This window comes from Opisthorchis viverrini (genome assembly GCF_000715545.1).
Source record: "Opisthorchis viverrini unplaced genomic scaffold opera_v5_174, whole genome shotgun sequence".
Taxonomy (NCBI): Eukaryota; Metazoa; Platyhelminthes; class Trematoda; order Opisthorchiida; family Opisthorchiidae; genus Opisthorchis; species Opisthorchis viverrini.
Window position 1 is genome coordinate 738,372 of NW_008751832.1, and position 14,168 is coordinate 752,539.

The following is a 14,168-nucleotide window of genomic DNA, read 5'->3' on the forward strand; positions in this document are numbered from 1 at the left end:
TGAGAGACTCTGTGAGTGTCGCGGGACACTCTCCAGTATAGCTCAATGGATCGCTGAGGTGCGCAAACCGTCACGCCACGGTAAGGTCCAGTCTCTTCGTGACGGAAAGCAACCACATGATTTACGTGACTCCGTGCTTCAACTCTACCTTGCTCTATCCCAAGAATCAAGCTTCTGCTTACGGTTTTACCTTTATTCTGGCTGGAGTGCGAAAGCCCATACAAGTGCATACCCGTGATTCCACTGCATTCGCCTGTGTGTTGGCGAATCTTGTCCACTTCAACCAGTGATGTTGTAGACATGAACGGAGTGGTCTCACTCTTGGAATCGAACAGGAAAAAGTTGGACGAAAAGAGGGCTTTCCTTTCATCGTTTATCCCGGGACCGAGAATACGTGTTGGCTTTCTGATCCGCCGGGTCGTAATGATGTCAAACTGGACCATGACGAAAACCGCCGTGACAAAGATGATGCAACGGCAGTCTCATTTTTCTTCCGGATGGCATGTGACTGACTAGTAGGGAACGGTTTTTTGTGCAAAACAAGAAGCAATAGTATACTGACCATAAGAAATGACCCACACTATCTAATATCATGAAACCTACTGAGAAGAGAGGTGCGGCATCCCCTGAGAGAGTGTGTAGAATGCCAGTTGTTGGTTATTGATCAGGTGGCTGTTAATCTGTTCGCCGAGCTTGGCAATAGATTTTCAAACGTTTCGTCACCATTCGGGGAGACACCTTCAATGCGCTGTTGGCTTAGTGCGCGTCAGTCCAGTTGTAAAGTATCACCGAAAAGCCACTTAATGCGTGGAAACCGAATGGGGTCCATTTATCTACTACCTTGGGCGACAAGTTGTTGCAAAGTCCGCTGGTCCTGCACCCAGTCCAGCTCTATTATAAGTGAAAAATAGCAGTCGCCAGTGTTCGGGGGAAAAATGAATCCAAGCTTCATCAATTATCAACCAACTTCAGATAGTTAGAACGTAGAGCTATTCGATCTCGTGCACAACCACCAAAATTGAGCGACACTCCCATGTGGTTTTGTCAACAAGATAGGCAGAGAATAACGGAGAGTACAATATGCCATCTATGGGGAAGTGGGATTCTATAGTATCGTCAAGATCTCTTCATTACAAGACTTCCATTTACACCATCGAGTGTAATCGGGAACGGATTAAAACAGTCGAAACTCCAGCATGTCTCATATGAACGGATATTTACCATCAAGTGTTTCAGGGACTCGGGGTCGCGCAATCACGCAGACCATACGAAAAAATCTTTCCTTCAACTCCAGCAGGTCGAGCAATGGCCGGAACCGGTGAGCAGCTCAGACGAATCAGAAAGCGATCCATAAACCATAAATCAGAGTGCGTCTTGCCTTTTCCAGTCGACCTGAGATAAATCGTACACCCTCCCAGCAGCTCAGAATAAACTTCAGAAAGCGTATCACATCCAGTTGAATCGTAATTTCAAAAGTGGCTTTCCTATCTGGATAAATACTCAGCGTGCAATGCCCCAATAGTGCAAGTGACCATAGTTTTACGTAAATCAATCACGAAGTCTAAGGCCTTCACTGTGTGCTTGCCTAGGCCCGTGTTTTACTGCTTTCATTTCAAGACCATCATCCATGATACCCTGCTGTGTACGCCTTACACTCAACTTCTTCAGCAGCAGGTTAGTTTTATTGCCCTGACCACATTCAGTGCCTAGAATAAATTATCATTGAAGCTTTATTCACCGAGTGTCTCCAGTGCATCAACTGTTCGTAGGGATTATGGGACGAGGTCCCGAGGGCATGCTACACCGGCCGATTCACGTGGATGTATAGAACCATCGGACATGTGCTGTGGCTTGCGCGTATGTCTCCCACTTGGATTACATCGGAGTATTGCCCTACCAGACCACTCCACCGATATACATTCTCAGATTGGTAGAAGATAAACCTGGTTTCCCAATTAAAACGATCACACGAGTGAGCTCGAATCGGCTAGTTCATTGGTGTATTGTCAATCTGTCGGATTAACCGTAAGGTAAGCAAACAGATGCAGCGTTATCCGGCAGACGTCTAGACGGTTTTGGAGGTTTTGAATCGGACGGTCTGTCAAAAACAAATCGATAAATGTGGTTCTCTAGTCGGTAAATATCTGTCGTGAAACCACTATTATCCATATGTTAGTCAGAACTAAACAGTCGTTGTGGCTACTGTGTATGTTTTTCACCCAACATCTGACTCAACAGCGTGTACCATTCAGTCACGTGGAGCCAAGCTATAAATTCCATCAGGTATGGTTGTAAAGTCGGATGTGAATACGGTCCGTAAGGCTGTCTTGAAAAAAATGCAGTCCTAAGTCTCACTGAGCTGTCTAGTGTGACTTACTGAGGCCTCTCTCAGATTTGCTTGGGGGAAGAATGGTTCTGTGGTAAATTCTTCCCTAGATGTGCAATGATATGAATTTGACCTAGGTCATCCTCAAGTAACTGTTACTACTCGAGGTGAAGTATGTAAATGAGCTTTTTCGAGATGTCCTCAGAGAACTTGTAACCATAGCCACCCAATAGATTGTGGACCGTCCTTTTCTAGGCACGAGAGCAATCGCTGGTCGGCCCAGAAACCAGTGAATCAGTACACACAGTCTGTTACCGAGACTACGACCTAAAGCTACGATGCGATAGTGAACACACGTGATCAGTGATCGAATCAGCCATGTCCGTGAATTTATCGTACAAAAAAGAGTGCAGCGCCTTGGTCTGATGGACCGAATCTATCATGGCTTGATAGATTCAGTGGTTAATGACTATTCCTGTGCTCCGTTATACTACGTAGTAGACAATGGTACATTCAAGAAACTCAGATGAAACGCTTTAAAAACAATTTGTTGTCACACCATGCAAAATTAGCATGTAGAAATTATAATTCCGGTGCAAATTCATTTCAGCTAGGCTGCCCACCTTAGATCATCCCGTGCCACTACACCCATGTAGTTTTTGTACAGAATTTCAAACTTCATCTAATTTTGCATCTTGTGTTTGGGTGCACTGTTCACGTCCAAGAACACCTTGATTAAAATGTCCTCCCTTATCCCAAAAAAACAAGCATACGAGTAGAAAAGAAGACTGATAGAAACTGGGGGACTGTGCCTGCCTAATTAGCTCCAGGAAGAACAAAACCGGTATTGGGCTGTCCAGGATTTTTTGGTAGCCTCATTAGTAGTCTGTTAGGCCTAGCCAACATAAAATGATCAGTTTCGTCTCCCGAGAATCATGTTTTGCGATCTAACACTTGGAACGACATAAGTTTGCTGCCTATTTTCCCGTCAATTTAATTTCAAAAAATAAAAGAATGCCCACCGACAAGGAAGTAAATGGAAAATAGCCAACTTAGTAGTTTTCATTACTTGTAACACTCGTTCATCTGTTCGTTTTCGGCTACATGGGTCACGTTAGATGCGGATACCCCGCATTCCCATGCATTCTATCAACTGAGAAAATTGCACATTACATTTCAAAAGTAGTCTTCTTCTGATGGTTTTGGTTCAGCTAAATTCAAATATACAGTAGGCTGTGAATGAATCCAGAGCAGTGACTTCTTGGTGTGTACCGGCGCACCACAACGAACTGCATGCATCGTTGGTCAGCCAGACCGACCAGTCGTGACCAGAGAGACCACCCACTGCCTAGAAATCCCGTCGAGTAGTAAGCAAACGTGGGAGTGTGTTGCCCCGCTGCATTGCAATACAAACCCCGGGTGTGCAACAATTGAAGCCAACTCGCACAAGGAGAGGGGAGTGGAACCGACGGAAATTAATCAATACATGTGACCGTCTTGTCAAATCGTTCCCGATGATTCTGATAAAAAAAGAACGGGAACCGTCACTACGACCATAGATGATGAAGAGAAGAGTGACCAGTTGGTCTCGATTTGCCTTAACAGATCACAGCTCTGTCCTGCCGTATTGTCCTGAGAAACACGAATATACGGCACTCATAAGCCCAATCCACAAAAGCTCGGGATGGCGGGGGACCTTCATCATCCCAAATTATAGCGGAAACCAAGGAAGAGTAAAGGATTTAAATGAGGCTACGGTAACATGGAGCTGCAACGGGAAAACAACTCGGACTTCAGTTCCATTCTTCAGTGCCCTTGGCGTATGGGCATACATAGAATTTGCCATTTGGTCCAAGAATACCTCCGACCGAACAAACTGCCGAAACAGACTGTCCCTTCAAGAGTTGCGTTACGTTGTAAAACCATATGTAGGAACGAAACAGTACCTTCTTCAAGGCATTGTGATGACGCGTGATACACAGACATCAGCTTGCGATTTGACTTCCCCTCCCACTCAGAGAGTTGAAAAGGAAACTAGCAAGCAGATAGATAAAGGATTCTCATTCGGTACCAGACACTCGGAATCGCATTGCAGACGGACGTGTATATATATATATATATATATATAAACATTCAGTTATGATTAGACGCAGATGGCAAGTCCAAATTTATTTCTCTTTGAATTGAACATTTTTTCATTTAATAAATGTTTTGAGGTAATTTGGGAGCATTTAAGGTCAGCCGTCCTCAAACGTGAACAACTGAGCAACAGCTAAATAAAATGTTCAGTGGAGCTCGAAACGCTTTAGCGCTTGTTGGTATACCACGAAAATGATATGGGAAAAGTGAAACTTTCCCTCTAGGGTCAAACTGACCTGGAATACTATGAAAGGTGGGAATTGTTGAGCAACACTAAATCGATATGTGTTTGAAAGCAAGCCACGGTACTCAATTTCCACATAGATTTAAAAGGGAGTCTTCTTCATGAGTTACTACAAAACAAAAGTGAAATAGATGTGTCCGAAAACTACATGAACCCGTTTCCTGAGAAATACACCTATTGTACTCGAGTGCAATCACTAGAGTAACGGTTTATCCAAGATCGTTGTCAGGCCGCTGTGTAAGTTGACATATTGCATGGTGTCCGTTCTTCAAAATGACTCAATGGGGGCGAAGGTGACGCGAGGTTAAAAGTCGAACCTTTTACCTGGGTGGCAACTTGGCATCAGAGAAAGAGGTCACAGTGGACCACAGTAACATCCCAATTTAATCATCCCTACTCAAAACTGGTAGACTACCCACAGCCATCCAGTCTTTCATACAGGTGGCGCCAAATTTTGAGTTACCTGCAGAGTGACTACAAAGCATACCTCCTTCAGAACGGAAGAAGCTGGGATCCAGTCGACAGTTTGAAAGGGGAGAAGGTTAGTAAATATATTATCAACTGAATTATGGGGCGCCTTTTATGCAACACGTCCAGTTAAAAAAGAATATCGAGAGATTCAGCAAGGTCTTAGTTGAGCCTCCCGTTAAAACCAACTTAATGTACAGATGAATGAGTGTCTTCCGCGAAGGTACCATTTTTCTGCTTAAAAAGAAGCATTGGGAGACACCTTCTTGATCTCTTATAATTCGTGAAGAGGGGTACCTGGGTCAAAGTCTTGATACCATTCTTGAGATTGTTATAATCACCAAGTGATAATACGTAGAGTTAGATAGGTCGTACTAAAGTCCGAGATTTCCCCTTCGTATGTGTCGGAGACTCTAGACCTTCTCTTATCTGGGTAACCGTATGACTTTAATAAGTCAAAGGCAACGCTGACAACGACCGGAGGGATGAACGCCGAAAATCGATATTTGAAGTTGTCAATACGACCTTGTTGCAAGTCGTTACATTTCAAGTTACCATTCAGTTTTGAGAAGACAGTGGCCGTGGCATGGTGCCATTTCGCACAATGTTGTCAGCTACAAGCATACACCGTGTGAACTGAAAGCGGACATGTTATTGGAAATTCAAAAATTCAAAGACGAACAGAGGATGGTAAGATATTTTAAAACCTTGGTCACGAGAGTCACGGTAAAGGAAACGTCACAAGCAGGCCCTTCTTAACAGCCACCTTGTCTGGCAACGGTCATATCCGAAATTGAGCAGACAACGAATCCTAGTCAGTTTAAAAGAGATCTTAAAAGCGAAGTGACTGAGGTGAGTTGCGTCTTGCGATCGATTCTTTGTAAGTTGCTGCTGCGTTAACGACAACTGCGTAGCTGCAAGTAAACGAATTGCTAAACCAATGTGAGAGTAAGCTTTTTCGATTTTTCTTGCTTTCATTTTGGTCTAGGAAGCAAAAACTTCACAGTAAGTCTTATTTGGCATTATTGTAGTTATCTTCAAGTTTACCCCATAAGCCAGCGGAACACGAGAGTTGCCATTAAAAATATACACTACCTAGCAGTTTTTTCCGCGGGTTGTATCACGCTGTGCTCTTTACCCCCACATACACCCAAAGAATCCGTATACGATTGCAACAGTTCGGTCTAATTCAGGCGCGTGGGACTGTAGTCGTGGAACTGTTGCTCTCTCAAGGGAGGAGCAACACTGTTCTTATTGTCTAATTTAAAACTCACTCCTGTGAGACAAAACAAAACAAGTCTAATTCATTTTTTGAGACCTGGGTGAACAACATCCGCAAACCTTAGCTTTCATTTCTAATCATGCTTGTAAGTAGCTAACAAGCAGCACGATCAACGTAGTATGGACCCTAGTGGATGCAGGCAACTTGCGCCCCCTCTCCCGGACGGTTAGGTTCGGACAACTGAGCATATTACCGAACTTAAAAACACCATATCTGTTCCGCTCAAATTCATGTTCCGGTTGACCAGTTCAACCATTTTATGGCAACTTTGTATGGTTTGGATCTCAGCTTTTCAATCGAATGACAATGGGTCTTTGACGTGCGTTAACTAACTGCTTACTGGTGGCTGACTTGTCAGTTTTCGTGGATTTTATGGTTTTTTGTGATTGAAGGATGAGTGGCGCTATGTCCCTTCAAAATGGGAGTAAACCACACTATTGATCAGCCACTCGAGTTTGAACGGACAAGAGTTCAAAACTCCCTAATGGAGTTTCGTGAGATGCGCATTACTGATGATTGTTGAAATTAAACTTGATTCCGTGATCCACTGACCTGTGTACCTCATTCAACCCCGCTTCCTTTTATTTTCTCTTACTAAAGTCAATGCACCACCGAATTTCACGTGATTTCACTTGATTTCTGGTACCATATAAATCTATTATGTGTTAGTATAGAGAGACAACGACAAAAAAAAACAGAATTTGTTCGGTGCCTTCGTTCTTTTGACGAGTTCCACGGGTATATTCAGCCACTTGAGACACTCCAAAGATCCATGCACACTAAAGAATTTCCGAAATTTCTGAGGAACAACGCGAAATTTGCGGAAGCCCGGAATAAGCTGTGTGTCCTCAGTCAGTGTATGGAGTACAATCAGTTTCCAGCGCATTATTTGGTAATTCTACGCAGAAGCCGAATTAATCCAACGGCCACTGAACTAAGTTGCCACAAACAGAATGTGTGTGTGACTCAATCAGAAAAAATATTCGTGAACTAGAACATAAACAGGCCTAATGTGCAGGCGCGCCAGAAACTCTGACGATATCCGATGGCTTAAACTTCGACGCCTACGTTCGACTCATCATTGCCAGACAAACAGATATCAGCCAATCCAGTCCACTAATACCATGAACGAGGTTTCCGACAGATCCAAAAAGATACGCGCACAATTTTACATCGGTAATTCTGTACACTATCCTTTTAAAGACGTTTTCGCTAGGTCCAAAATTTTGCTCTTCTAGTCGCGGGAATAGCCATCTCCAGCTTCAAGTCCAATATTAGAGTCTAAATGATCAGATACCCATGATAGTACCCTCCTCTGAACCGAGTGCAAAACAACTGAAATCGACACTAGTCAGTTCATGTTTTCAATACCTCGGCTACAAACCCAGACCTAAAAGACTTTCAACAAAGAAACATTTCGAGACTCTCGAACATTTACCGCATAACGACTAAGATTTACTGTCTAAGCAAGATAAAGGCACAGGAATTGCCCTGATGGATAAATTTGACCACGTTCATAAGTTGAGCACCATCTTCTTGGACGGATCCATATTTAAAAAAAAACGAAATCCGAAAAAGTCTAGACGCAGATGATTGAACAAGTTGTGTCCAGCATATTACATCTTAAACAATCCAGAAACATTGATACCAATACTTTCGGGCGTATCCGCTTTACCGATACAACAATTCCTCGGCCTCATTGTTCCCCAAAAGTGCACAAATCCGGCCTACCCCTCAAACCCATCCCGGATACGTTTAATCCTTCTCACGCTTTGGCTATATGGCTTGTCAGTCTGTTGGAAACAATCAGGAGAGAAGCAACAACACAGCCTTAGAGACAGTTTTGATTTCGTCAATCAGACTAAAGTTGTGAAAGCTAATAAACAATTTGAGATCTCCCTGGACGTCCAGTCATTGTTTACCAACGTATCACTCCCTGAGACTGTGTTTATTATTTGAATGAGTGCAACGTTAAGGATATTGGCATTCCCATCTTGGATCTTGAGGCACTACTTCTAATCTGTACCCATAATGTTCAGTTCAATTTCAAAAGCCAGATTCCCAATAAGGATGAATTTGTTACTTATCAGTGTAGACAAGTCTCACTTAAACGATGAAATATCAATTGTAAATTACATACTACCAGTAACCCTAGTGTCCCCTAACGCTTCAAAACAATCGATAAAAAATGATAATCAATCTTCGCGCTGTTTTCGAACCAAACGTTCAGAGACGCATTTATATGCTAAGACCATAACAACAAAACAGTGGAGTAACGTCCTTTAGAAGGTCCTTGACTATGGACCACCAATTCAACGTTACCAACGGAAGTATGTGGGCTTCCATAACTCGATAGTTTGATTGTCGTATTGTACTATTCATAGATGCTGCGAACGAACTATAACGAGGAAGTGAGATGAAGTGAGGCCAAATGCCACTGCTCTGTTGCCCAAGTCTATCACAATCCCACGTCAATAAAAAATTCTGAATCACCGCGGAACAGCGCCCATGAATAGTGAGTGCGGAACTACTTGAAACATACTCATCAGTCCCTTAGACGTCTACAAATATTACCCAGTCGAAACATGGCAATTGTTTATACTTTGAACGTATCAGCTGTTAAGATGGGTGCAAAACGATCCATTTTAACCAGCCGTTTAAAAGATCTGTTGTCGCTCATGTTCTGGTGAAAGGGAGAAGGCCTTCACTGAGTTGTTTGTTAGGAAAACACCAACTGAATAGTTACAGACTATTGGACAGGGGAAGAAAACTGTCATATGCATCTAATTTACAAAACTGAATATCCATCTTCTCCTTGAACGCTTCTTTCTGAACTTTCCTGGATATTCAATGACTGTTACTCAATTGCAAGCAAATGCTACAGAGCGACTCCACAAATCCCGTAATAGATCTCACTTTTCAAGAGACACAAAGCGGATTTACGAGAAAATATACTACTAGCATGCCCTCCAATCAGCAGTATCACCGTTACTGGTACACTGTGCATATGTTCTCTAAATACTGTCTGGAAGATCTATGGTCTTTCAGCTCTCCCCACTTTTTGGACGGGGATCATTCGAATTATCCATATTTTTTAAACTCATATTTAACTACAGAATCGATCACTCGAAAACCAAATCAGGTAACACGAGAAAATCTAGAGAGAACGGATTGGAAGGGATACGGTAGGAAAGCACAATACTGACCGCGTAAGGTATTGTAGCTGACTACGATGACGATTATGATGAGATTAACGATAATGGTCACAATGACCATGTTGACGATCATATTGACGGCGAGGATAATGGAGATCATGATGACGGTGAGCGTGACAAGGTTCGCTCCAGTCCACCGTTGCACGGAACGTTGACAGCCGGCGAAACGTGCGTCGAATGGAGAGAATAAAGCGTTCGTGTTGAATCCGACGCACTGTTTGCTCTCCTCTGACATTATTTTTACGGACAAGCGAGCACATCAAGTCTGATGTTCTCTACGATAAGCCCACAAGCATTGATGCTTGAGAGGGGTAGTAGGATGAGTGCTGATAGAAAGTAAAAGGCAGGTTTGGTTTAGCATAGCTTTCACATGGTGCAGAAAGGGGCCTATCAGTACACAGCTTCGTGAATATTCAAAATTTCATCCCAGGTGAAGTAAATCATCCTCAGCTTAAAACCACTTATCTACTAGGTTTTCCCAAACTTAAAAGTTTACTTTTAAGTTTGCTTTTAAGTGAACATGCATGGAACTTTGCCCACGCTTCAATGACCCATTGTCTTTGGTGTGTATTGGCTGAAATTGATTTTTATTGGAGCGCACATTTAAGACAGCCTTTTGGATGCACCGGCCAAGTGTGTGCAGAAATCCTGAAATGATACGACATTGAGCTAAGCGTCCTGATAAGTCTGCAACTCTTCAGCTTATTGCCAGTGGTACTTTGAGACACTTATCGAGTCACCTTGAGAGTCTCACTGAGACATGTTGATGAGAACAGTCTAGGTTCCCCAAAAGGATACAGGGAGTATGTAATCCGTAAGATTTCATCCTGTAAATGAAGTCAATCCATACAGCATAGATGTTTCATTCGTGATAAAAAAATCAGCAAAGAATTTTCATCGTGATAAAAAAAATCACGAATCCCTGGGTGAGTTCGAACTTGTGATCTGCCGAATACAAGTTAAAGACACGCGACCTATCAGTAGTGTGATTATCTGACACGCTGTTAGGATGTAGTGCAACTCAGTAATCCGTAATCGATAGTCAGATAAATGCATCGGACACTCTCTGTAGGACTGGGGAACGAGAATGAGGTAAGCAAGACAAAAATAGCGGGGCGCCAGGTACTTGACCGATGCTGAAACAGGCATTTCAGGCCTTTAGGGAACTGTCCTTTCTTGGAGTCACAATGCACATAAAGACTTCTTTGAAGAAATTTTTCCAGCTATTCGCAGTAGATGGCCTTTGGTTTGCTTGCTGAGCCAAGCTTAGCTCAGCGGACAAACCAAGGATAATCTCGGCTAAATGATCCACCAACGTTCTGCTCAATAGCAAAAATCTGCAGTTTTGTAGTATTCTATTTTCAGCAGAGATCAGATTTTAGAAGAGCCTAATTTTGATCGACCGATTTGATGAGGAAATGCAATTAAACAACGTAAATGCGGTAGAACGAGAGAACAGATTTTAAAGAGCGGGGGCATTTCAAATCCTTCCTACAAGTTATATGTTCCTTATCCCGGTGCACCGTTGTGGATTGAAATGTGTGATCCAGCCGGACGAGAAGGGGGCTGTTGTAACGAGAATGCCGTGGGGCGAAATTCTATAAATGAAACAGGTAGTTGAGTAAACGGATTCGAGGAATTCAAAATTCGAATTTCTGGCAAGAAACGTTGAAATTGCTCACATGGATCAGCGTACCCGTAAAGTCTCTCCTGGGCTTGTCTGAATGAAAAGGCTTGATCTGAATAGCTGGATCATTGAAGTTTCATGAAGAACTCTTGTTCAAACATGGAACTGCGAGAAAACATCAGTCAGATATTCAGAACAAAGTAGTGGTCATGTGAGAAACTTTTGCCGCCATAAGCAGAACCGCTGTTGGAAAAACTGATAAAACTTCTTTGCATCACTCTGAGGATTATGTTAATTAAACCCCTTTTAGTTCTACCTCAGTGGACTTCACCAAGACTGCAGGCGATGGATTGACCACATACAGGGACATGTAAATTTGCCTCGTTTAGTGGCAACACTGTGCTTCTGATTCTCAAGGGTTTTTGTAACCGTGAAACATTGCTAGTCCTTCTGGGGGGGGGCACACTAATTTGTTCTGAATCTTTGCTGAAATTCTTGTTCATGGTATGCTTCAAGTGGACCTGTTGCACACAGGCAGCCTCATGTTTCAATCGGTGTACGATATTGCAGACGTTGCAGTACATTTTTTGAAGGAAACCTACTACTCATGGGGTTGCTAAAAGCCCTTTGATAGCCCAAGACCAATTTTACCCCTCTGGACGCTCATCCGGTAGATTAAAACCCTGAGTTTCTATCAAAATCGTGTTCTTCGTCAACCTGCATGGCACAAAATTCGAGAAATGCATTCATTTGCACATCGATTTAGTTTCAAAAGAAGACTTTACTGGAGAATCTCATAATCAAGTGATTCAGCTTAGATTTCGGAGAAATCAACGGTCGGACTTGGAAATTACTCGAAAGTCTTAGATTCATCCCAGGTATGCACAAAACCATGATAACTAGGCCAGATATATTTTCTTCACTCTAACGAGGGTGGTTCGATCAAAAGCAGTAACAAGAAGTTTGATTGCAGTTGGTTGATGCCCATTGATTTCGCAAGCTTCTTGGCATTTGGGAAAGTTCTTGTCGGAAAGATAGTGTGAATTTTGTCCATCGCGTTATTCATGGACCATCACTATTGGAGAACAGGTGTTTGTAAATCTAAGTAAACTAAATCCAGCAGGAGTCGACAAAGTGTGGTACAAACGATATACTCTTTCCAGCCTTAACAAAGTAACTCCCTACACTGAAATCTCTTACAAAACTTTTGAGCCCGAACCTAAGGTAGAAGAATAGCTTGAATCCTAACTGCAGTCCTGTTCTGATAACCGCTCACTCAAAAACAAACTGGCTTATTTTGAAGAGGTGTGGAGTCTTGGTTTTGTACCGATGGCCCGTTGTTATTTATAACCTTGCACGAAAGATTTATTTTGCAGGTATTGAAACAAGAGGCTTGTTGGTCAGCTCAAGTGACTTAGAAAAGTGTTGCCATAACAGTGCCGTGCTCCTCGAATGTGGAGCAGAGTGACGGCTCTAGTGTTCCGCGCGGTCAGCGATAGAAGTATTTTGCGTGAAGACAAACCAGGATCTGCATGTGCTAATCTGTAGCAATAGTCTGAAGACGCCAGGTTTAGTTAGGCCTACACAGTTCATCCTATCACGTTACTTTCAATATGGCAAGCAGTGTGTACGTGGACTACTGTGGTGGATTCGTAATGTGGGCTCTTTTTACTGGCCAAAAAAACAGAAAGACTGTAGCGTCTGAGAGGAAAGTGTACGTAGATAGCCATACTTTTGCCTGAAGGTGTGATTTGCTGTTTTGAAAACAAAAGTGGAATAGGATGAGTGAAGATTATTGACAAAGAGGTACCAAATGATGTTTTTTAGTATGATACATTTTGCTTGCATGGAAATTTTGCGCGGAACGACGAATGATACGGCCACACTTTGAAGGGCACAACAGGCAGACTTAACTTAACCAGCTTACAGTCACAGTTCTTCAGAACTCGGGTGAGCATAGCCGTCTTTCGAAGGGAATGCACTGCAATGTAGATCGTTGTCATCCCACAAGCAAATATGACACAACTTTATGTCGTTAAGGATACGGACTTTTCAAACCGTTCATTTGCGTTTAAGAATAGTTCATTTTGATGGCCCCGACTGCCGGGCTCATTAGCTGGTCCGAAACACAAGTGAAGCCTTTGAGGAAAACGCGTCGCTCCGGTGTGTATCAGGCGACCGCGAATATACATTAGCATGTACATCCACGTCCCCTTGACCGTCCTTTGAACAGCCCTCCTTCTGTCCTCGTGAGACCACACCAAAATGGGAGGAAGCACCAGAATCGAGGTTCGCTATTACTGGAGCCCATCAGCAGTTCGTATATCCCTGGCCGTACTTCGGTTCAAACTCCGGACTTGTGAGACAGCCGTGTTACCGAAACTCCACCAGTGCACGCTGGACATACCTCAATTAGCACCTCTAAAGAGGATAAGTTCCAGCTCGAGCGAAGTGATTTCCCGACTCCTAAAACCACGAACAAGTAGCCGTTCTGGTTGTGTCGATCAATTGGTCAACCTACAAGGACTTCCCAGTCAGCTAGTGCCACAGATATTCGAAACCTTCCGAGCAATTTTCGATTCGACAATTTTGATTCCAGTCTTATATTGACCGACTCAACTGAATGGTAGGGCTTATTGTCACACAACCTGCATCTCTCATGGGACACATTCAGGCGTTCAGGCTGTTATATCAGGAATAGTATGTGAAACGCTGGATAACTACAGCCTAAAACACTCGTTCGGGCATGGGTAATCATGGTCCGACATTGGTCTGATGTAACCACTGGTCGGCCCTGGATTGTTACTAAACCACATGCAGTTCATTTAGAACCGAAAGCAGTTCTAGTTGCAGGTTGCCAATGTCCA

At 43.1% G+C, this 14,168-nt stretch overlaps 1 protein-coding gene across 1 annotated transcript in view; it reads right to left on the minus strand.

Annotated features, from left to right (window-relative positions):
* Positions 1-9,909, minus strand: part of T265_07556 (hypothetical protein) — a gene marked incomplete at both ends in the record, with an annotated part of 47,684 nt that extends 37,775 nt beyond the window's left edge. Inside the window, one exon of the mRNA XM_009173106.1 lies at positions 9,666-9,909. Coding sequence (XP_009171370.1) covers positions 9,666-9,909 — 244 coding nt within the window. The remainder of the gene's footprint in view (positions 1-9,665) is intronic.
* Positions 9,910-14,168: the final 4,259 nt, after the last annotated feature.